At 42.4% G+C, this 8,935-nt stretch overlaps 1 protein-coding gene across 3 annotated transcripts in view; it reads right to left on the bottom strand.

Moving 5' to 3' along the window:
* Window positions 1-4,959: 4,959 nt before the first annotated feature.
* LOC102695132 (ADAMTS-like protein 1) overlaps window positions 4,960-8,935 on the bottom strand; it is a 209,400-nt gene continuing 205,424 nt past the window's right edge. For all 3 annotated transcript variants that reach the window (XM_015345114.2, XM_015345115.2, XM_015345116.2), the window contains 2 exons: window positions 8,623-8,843; window positions 4,960-7,385 (listed from right to left, as the gene is read on the bottom strand). In XM_015345114.2, the coding sequence (XP_015200600.2) occupies window positions 7,279-7,385; window positions 8,623-8,843 (328 nt within the window). In that variant the 3' untranslated portion in view covers window positions 4,960-7,278. The remainder of the gene's footprint in view (window positions 7,386-8,622; window positions 8,844-8,935) is intronic.

The following is an 8,935-nucleotide window of genomic DNA, read 5'->3' as shown; positions in this document are numbered from 1 at the left end:
TGCTTCCCTCTAGAAGTGGTTCCTGTATCAGATCATCTTAATTATGAGAATTTTATTTTTTAACTCAAACTTGGTCAGAAGGATTTTGTTTTACTCACTCCAATACATCATTTTAAAGTCTATCAAACACTGCCCAGTCTTTGAAAATGAAAAAGTGAACGTAAGCATGATTCACGTTAAAATTACAGCAGACTTTTTTCTTTTCGCAGTATGGCACATAAATCAGAACACCCTCCTATTCCCCTTCTTTAGTAAGATGACCAGGGTTGTGTCATCAGATGTCTATTTGTGTTTGCTTTTACAATCGTTAGTTTACAAAATTACTTATCTGATGAGAGATTACTTATCTGATTATAAGGTTACTATAGAGTCTGCTAGATCCACCTACTTCTCTCACATCATTGAAAATCACCAAAACAACCCCAGACATCTTTTCTCCACCATCAACAGACTGCTCAAGCCAAACTGCCCTACCACATTACCTGCCTCATCACAACTTTGCAACACATTCTTAGATTTCTTTAGTTCTAAGATTGACAACATCCGGCATCACATTCTATCCACTACGGATATAATTTCCATACCTCCTCCCTCCTCATCCAACTTCTCTGGTTCTCGTCTCTCCAGCTTCTCTCTTCTTGACTCAGCATCCCTAAACAAACTAGTTACGTGCATGAAACCCACCACATCTATTTTAGATCCCATTCCCACCACTTAATTCCAGTCCTGTTTCTCTTCTCTCTGTCCCATTGTCCTCAATATAATACATGAATCCTTGAGCACCGGCATTGTACCAACGGTCCTCAAAACTGCTGCTATTACCCCCGTGCCAAAGAAGCCTAACATGGCTCTCGACAATCTTAACAATTTCCGCCCCATCTCCAACTTACCCTTTCTCTCTAAAATTCTAGAACGTGCTGTCACACTTCAGTTACATAACCACCTCATGACAAACAACCTTTTCGAACCCCTCCAATCTGGCTTCCGTCAACTTCACAGCACAGAAACCGCCCTAGTCAAAGTCACCAACGATCTCCTAATAGCTTCTGATTCTGGTTCTCTTTCCATACTCATCCTTCTTGATCTCAGTGCTGCCTTTGACACAGTTGACCATAACATCTTACTTTCTCGTCTCGAGACTGTGTTTGGAGTCTCTGACACTGCCCTCAAATGGTTTAAGTCTTACCTCACTGATCGCTGTCACTTTGTCTCTCTCAATGGGTACAGGTCTGAAATTGGTCTTGTCAAGTCTGGTGTCCCCAGGGCTCAATACTGGGCCCCTTGCTCTTCAGCATTTACATGTTCCCACTTGGTCAGCTTTTAAGATCACATGGCCTCAGCTTTCATTTTTACGCTGACGATACTCAAATATACATCCATACCAAACCCGACACTGATGTGGCTGTCTCTATTCTATCTAATTGCATCTCTGACATAAAAATTTGGATGACTCAAAACTTCCTTCATCTTAACTGTGACAAGACTGAAGTCATGCTTATTGGTACCCCCCATCAACTTCGTAAAGCCAGTCCTGTAACCCTGTCTGTAGATGGCCCTGTACTTGAGCTTCAATCAAAATTGAAAAACCTTGGGGTTATATTCGATTCTGGCTTAACATTGTACATTGGCCCACATGTACAGCATACTGTCAAAACATCTTTTTTTCACCTTAGATATATCGCAAGACTACGCCCTATGCAATCATTAACTGTGGCTGAAAAGCTGATCAACATATTTGTATTCTCTCGAATTGACTACTGCAATGCTCTACTCCCTGGGGTATCTAAATCTACTCTGAACAAGCTGCAGTATGTCCAAAATTCAGCAGCCAGAATCCTGACCAGGTCTAGTGCAAGTGTTCACATTACTCCTATCCTGGAGTCCTTGCACTGGCTTCCGGTCAAATTCCGCGTAGACTTTAAAATCCTCATGCTCACCTATATAAGGCTTTACATGGCTTGGCACCTCAATACCTGTCTGAACTTTTATCGCCCTACTCCCCACCTCACAACCTCCGCTCTTCAAATTCTGCCCTCCTTACTGTCCCCCAAGCCCATCTACATTGTATGGGCAACAGGGCCTTCTCCTGCTATGCCCTGGAACTCTTTGCCCAAGGATATTAGAGAGTCACCTTCTCTAAACTCCTTCAAATCCAGACTCAAAACCTTCTTCTTCAGAAAAGCCTTTACTTAACTGGTTCCATTCTTCACCCCTCTGCTCTTCTTAATACCACCTTCCACGGTCTCCTCTATTGTTATTGTTGTATTGTTGTAATTATAATTGTGTCCTATCTTGTGAAATCTTCTTATTAATTGTTGTAGTCTTCTTATTTATTGTTATTGTCATCCTGTAAAGCACTTTGAGAAGCCACCTTTAAAGGTGCTATATAAAATAAGGTTTATTATTATTATTATTATTATTATTACAAAATGTACAGTAAGGGGAATAAAACACAGCTCTGTTGTGATCCAGTGGAAGTATAGCGAATGTCGGATACCCAGTTCCCCAATTTGAGCTGTTGAGTCCTATTTCTTAAAAGGTTTAGGATTCATCTTATCAAGTTACTGTTTAGCTTGAAGTTCTCTGAGAATTTCTGTGCAATTGCAATGGTTGTATTGTGTTAAGGGAACCAGAAAACCCTTAACACGGTATCGCTAGAACAGGTCAACAGAAGATGCTATTGCCACTGGCCTCCATATTGCCCTCTCACACCTGGATAAGAAAGGAACATATGTGAGAATGCTGTTTGTTGATAACAGCTCAGCATTCAATACCATAGTGCCCTCAAAGCTTGTCATCAAGCTCCAGGACCTGGGACTGAACACATCTCTTTGTAATTGGATGCTGGACTCCTTGATGGAAAGTCTGCAGGTGGTGAGTACAGTATCCTCTACTCTGACTCTAAACACTGGAGCCCCCCAAGGCTGTGTGCTTAGCCCTGTCCTCTACTCCTTATTTACCCATGATTGTGTCGCTGGCACAAAAACTCCATCATTAAGTTTGCGGACGATACAACAGTCATTGACCTGATCACAGATGGTGAAGAGTCTGCGTACAGGGAGGAGGTTGAAACCCTGGCAGCATGGTGCCAAGAGAACAACCTCTCACTGAACATCAGTAAGACTAAGGAGATGATTGTGGACTGTATGAAACACCAGGGAGGAGATCACACACCTATTTACATCAAAGGGACTTCAGTGGAGAGGGTCACCATTTTTAAGTTCCTGGGAGTTCACATCACAGAAGACTTAACCTGGACCCAGCACATCAATATCGTGGTCAAAACAGCATGGCAGCGCCTATTCTTTCTCCAAAGGCTAAAGACGTTTGGCATGCCATCACATATCCAGGCCTACTTCTACAGGGGCACTATTGAGAGTATCCTGACTGGTTGCATCACTGCCAGGTATGGGAACTGCGCAGCTCTTTACCGGCTGTAAGCTACCAAACGTCCAGGATATCTACTTAGCTAAATGTCTTAAGAATTCCAGGTCCATTCTCAAGGATCCCAGTCATCCCAGTCACAAACTGTTTTTTCCCTCCTACGTCCGGTAAACAGTATCGAAACATTCAGTCAAAGACTAACAGATTACGGAACAGCTTCTTCGTCCAGGCAGCCAAGCTGCAGTTCCTTCAGCAAATCACCCATAATGGCTACATGGACATACAGTTTTCATTGTATTCGGCATACTGAACTACTTGGACATAATGTATTGCATACACCCTGGACACATCGCAGCTTATTGAGCTCTGTCTGAGTTTATTTTATTCCATTTCTATTGCACTATTTTGTATTATTATGTAACCTTCTCTTTTGTAACTTTCATTTTGTGATTTTTACCCCCTGGTGAGTTTGCAGAAAAGACATTTCATTGACAGAAACTACTGTTGAACGCTGTATTGTTGTGCATTTGATAAATAAACTTTGATTGACTATGAAATGATTTTACTAAGTTCTCTTTGCAATTAAATGTTTAAAAACAAATAAGCTGATTGCTGATTTTAGGAAAAATGCAACACTTCTTAGTACTTGGGACCGGTCATAGACAGGAACCTGTGTTGGGACAAATGCTGCGACACCATTAATAAAAAAGGACTATAAAGACTCTTTTTTCTAATGATACTAAGCTATTTCAAGGTTGATAGAACCATCAAAACACTTTTCAACAAATCTTTTATTGAAAGTCTCAATTGCTGGTTTGGTAACATCAATAACATTGATTGTAAAAGGCTGGGAAAATTAGTCAAAACAAGTAGCAAATTAATTGGGGAAAACCAAATCACCTTAAAATATTCAACAAACTGAGGAAAGCAAAGAAGGCAAAGTGTATTATGGATGGTGTCTGTCATCCCTCCACCAGGACTTCACTCGTCTCCCGTCTGTGTAATACTAATTACATATTTCATCCCATCCCTTTCAAACAGGAACCTGCCTTTCCACTGTGTACTTGTTTTCAGTTGCCATATTGAGGGAGACACTGCACAATATACTGTAGAGAGCAAAGCGTGCTAGAGGCTCAGTAGCTAGTTCACAAAGCGTAGCTCAGGTTGGTGGCGCGCCAGATTTGAATTTGAGACATTTCTCGCATCGTTTACGGTGGCCCAAGAGTGCAGCGCCCACGGAAAAAAAAGTGAACGGACACTAATAAAAGAGCGTACACTGATGATTACATCATTATTATTCCCACCACTTCCAGGCTGTCAAAATGTTTACAGGATCAACAGAGATATAAAGAGTCGAATTGGCGGGGATCTGGGCAGGGACACCTGAGGGATAAGGAAGAGGATGACACACTGTATTTTCTGTGCTTCATCCAAACCACAGGGCTCATCCAAGCTGTGGTGCAAAACAGTTAAGCACTTCTTCAATAAAAAGTCCTTTCTTAAACTGAGATACTACATCAGCTCAAAATCTGTTAGAATTCATGTTGATGAAATAGAAGGTGACACAACCAGAGGTCAGGTTAGAAAAGGAATGTAAATCAGTTTATTGTTTGGAAGAAGATTATGGATTTGGGTCAGAATACCCAAATCTGACAAATTCAGCAAAATTCCACTCAATTTCATGCACTGCAATGACAGTCCATAGGGACGTCTGAAAAGCGATATGAGGAAAAAAGAACCAGATGACATATATTTATAGTACAAAAACAAAAACTACACATTGCTTTGCTTTTTTTTCCATTTCTAAAATCATTGCACTTAGTTTTTACTAACAGTCATTGTAATAAATAGGTACAATACCTGTACTTTAAAAAGAAAAAAATAATAACAGCAAAAAAACAAAATCTCATTAAATTATATACAGAACAAAACAGAGACTTGTTTTCGTATCTCAAAAAAAGGAGAATATTCCCTGACTAGAACTTTTTGCATCCATCTCACTTTCTTGACATTGGTGTAAGGAATCTCACTGGCCTAACAGTACAAAAGCAACTTTCGGAATAAAAGATGTACAGTCAAGCTTAAGTTTAAATTTTAGACAATGCCAAGTGCTGTCAGGGCTGCACAGGAAATCAGAAAGTATAGAATAAAGTCTAAACATCAGGGACATAGTCACAATGAAAAACAGTTTGTTTTTGTGTTGGTTCAGAGGCGTACAACTTACTGTTGATTTGAAAGATCATTTTGTGTATTTCTGTAATGGATTTCCAATGTTTGCCTGGAGTGCTCACTTATACTGCACTGACACTGACACCTGGCAGGAGTGCTTATGTGAGACAGGGGGATTTGAAGCTATACCTTCTCATCGCCCTGCCTCCTGTAAACAGGCCCCTTCTTTGTTTTTAGAAGAATAATGTTGTGGTGAGTACTACCAAAACTGAATCTGTGAATCAAAATCAAAATCTCCATATTCATAATTGCAGGATTTCTGAAGGCCATGGGAAAGTATGAAACATGCTTCCTTTTTCTTCAAATGCTGTTACATAACATCCTGCATTGTAAAACAGTCAGCTCTGGCTGCTCCAGGACGCATGTCAGGAATTAATTCTGTGTGACACGTTTGAACCGCTGTAATGGGAAACTCCTCCAGTATCTGTTCACTCTCGTTTCACAAGAGATATAAAAGATGTAGTGTAATAAACTAAACGGTTGTAAGGAATTTGATTTCAAAAATCAATTTTTGAAAAAAGCTATAAGACAAAATTAAGATCTGTCACACTGTGGTTCTATACACAGATCTGTCACTTTGCATTTGATTATTGGGCACCATTCTAAATAGACGTACTGTTTTGAAAATTCCTTTAAGGTCATCCCTTATATAAAGACGCTTGAAGTGAGCCTTTTTGTAACAAACTCCAGTTCCTGCTTATCAGTCTTTAAAAATGCATTAAAAGCTTTGCATGTGTAATGCCTGAATATTTCACACAAAAACATATACTGTAGCAATATAGATCTCAATTGTAGTTATGCTCAGTGTAACAGTCACTAGCATCTTACAGTTTTATTTCCTTCAGTAGGAGATTATAGTAAAACATACAGACATCCAAACACAATGTCAGATGTGAATTACTACAATGGGCCAGCATATCTTTCATCTTCTTCAATATCCTACAACTGCTGCATTCTTTAATCCATTTATCCAACAACTCCAGGACTCACGTACTATTATCTTAATATAATGGTGTGATAACAGGTAATAATGGGACAAATTTGTTACTTTCAGAGGTAAACCAACAATAGCAACATTTGGCCAATTATCAGTCGTCATTATCATTTTTGTTGCATTGCCCTGTCCAAACTGAAAGCACTGTAAACATGTTCACTACAAAGTAGCCTGCGTCTTAAATATAATTTTCCAGTGGCATTTTTAAAAGAAAGAAAAACATAATGCATTAGCTGAAAACACAATGCCTAGGAAATGAATCCCCAAGACAACATTATTTTACTCCTTTGTACTAATACTGTAAAGCCTTAATGATGGCCATAAGTCTCACAGGTCTCAGGACCTGGAGTCACACTTTGACGAGATGACAAAGGAGTTCAGCACACAGGCCCTCCTGTGTGCTTTTGAGTGCAATCCTCTTCTCTGGCGCAAGGAAAAGTCTTCCTGGCCCCACAGCAGCCCTCATAATAAAATGTAAAAAAAAACCTCTAACATAAAAAGCCTTAAATGGAACGTTGAACTTTTCTCCCCAGTCGCTAGGGTTTTCGTTACTGGGCTGGGTTGTTTCCAAGGCAATCCGGCCCCCTTAACAAAAAGCCTCTCCTCTGCAGGGTGGTGCCCGTCCCACCTCGTGCCTTTCTGTCCCGCCCGCAGGAGGCCGGCAGCGGCCCTCAGGTGTCCCTGCAGGCCTCGCAGCAGCGCGTCTTGAACTGCGCCAGCTGGCAGAGACTCAGCTGCTTCACCTTCTCGCAGTACCTGGTGGAGTCCCGGCATTCGGCTGCGAGAGAAAAGCAACACCTCAGCTGCGCCCAGAGGAAGACAGACCAGGCTGTGTGAATACTTCAATTTGCCTCCACCCCCCGATTTCAGTCTCATTATGAAGTTTTCGGATGTTCTACTTTTTGATTGGTCTCTGACAATACCTTTCTCAAACATCATTGTAAGACGCAGATTTATCCATCTGCAAGTCCCAAACAGTCCTATGGACCTGGGGAGTTTGTATGTTCTTTCAATGTTCACATGGATTTTTTTTCTGTAGTCCAAAAAACATTCTAGTAGGTTAATTGGCTTCTGGGAAAATTGGCCCTGGTGTGAGGGTGTTTGTGTCTGTGTGTCATCCAGGTTGTGTCCTGCCTTATGCCCATTGCTTGCTGGGTTTGGGTCCAGCTCCCTGCAACCCAGTAATAATAATAATTGCTTACACTTATATAGCGCTTTTCTGGACACTCCACTCAAAGAGCTTTACAGATAATGGGGATTCCCCTCCACCACCACCAATGTGCAGCTTCCATAGTGAGCCAGTATGCTCACCACACACCATCTAACAGTTGGGAGTTGAACAGAGTGATGAAGCGATAGATGGGGATTATTAGGAGGCCATGATTGGTAAAGGCTAGGGGGAAATTTGGCCAGGAGACCAGGGTAACACCCCTACTCTTTTTGAGAAATGGCTTGGGATTTTTAATGACTACAGAGGGTCAGGACCTTGGTTTTACATCTTATTCGAAGAATGGCACCTTTTATACAGTATAGTGTCCCCATCACTACACTGGGGCATTAGGACCTTCACAGACCACAGGGTGAGAGGCCCCTTCTGGCCCCTCTAACACCTCTTCCAGCAGCAACCTTAGCTTTCCCAGGAGTCTCGCATCCAGATACTGACCAGGCTCAAACCTGATGAGCTTCACTGGGCTGCTGGCCAGTATTGGAAAAGCAATTAGAAAGTGGATGGATGGGTGGATGGATCAAATCTGAACATTAACACTCTATAAAAAAGCTACTTGATTTGCTATGGACTTGGAAAGAAAGAAGACCAAAAGAACAGAGATATCTCTGCAGCGCCATGGGCAATAAGAGTCTCCCACCAGGGACCAGTCCCGTACACCAGGGGTGACCCTCTCTTTTGAAGGGTCGTGCCCATCCCACCTCGTGCATGACCTGCTTCCTGGTGGGTGACTCTTATTTCCCTTGGCGTGGACAACGGAAGCTGCAGACCGATGGAGAGCAAGACTCACTCTTGGCGCAGGGAAGGATGTTGCAGCGCTGCCAGCTGGCCGGCCTCGGCCTCCAGGAGCACTGCAGCTCTCTGGCGGGCTTGCTGCTGCGCAGGTGGACGCACGTCACGTGGCGGGACTGGAAACCATGGCTCCCACAGGTGGCGGTGCACTGAGTCCAGGAGCGCGCTCGCCACTGCACCGCGCAGGCCTCCAGGGGGCAGTGTCGAGACGCAGCAGGCCTGGGGATACCACACACAGCGACACGGCAACGTCAGAAAACACGCCTGCATCCCATTCACGAGGAGTAACGACACTCAGGAATTACATGTGT

Source organism: Lepisosteus oculatus, chromosome 1, assembly GCF_040954835.1.
Source record: "Lepisosteus oculatus isolate fLepOcu1 chromosome 1, fLepOcu1.hap2, whole genome shotgun sequence".
Taxonomy (NCBI): Eukaryota; Metazoa; Chordata; class Actinopteri; order Semionotiformes; family Lepisosteidae; genus Lepisosteus; species Lepisosteus oculatus.
This window is presented reverse-complemented; position numbering and strand designations above follow the sequence as displayed.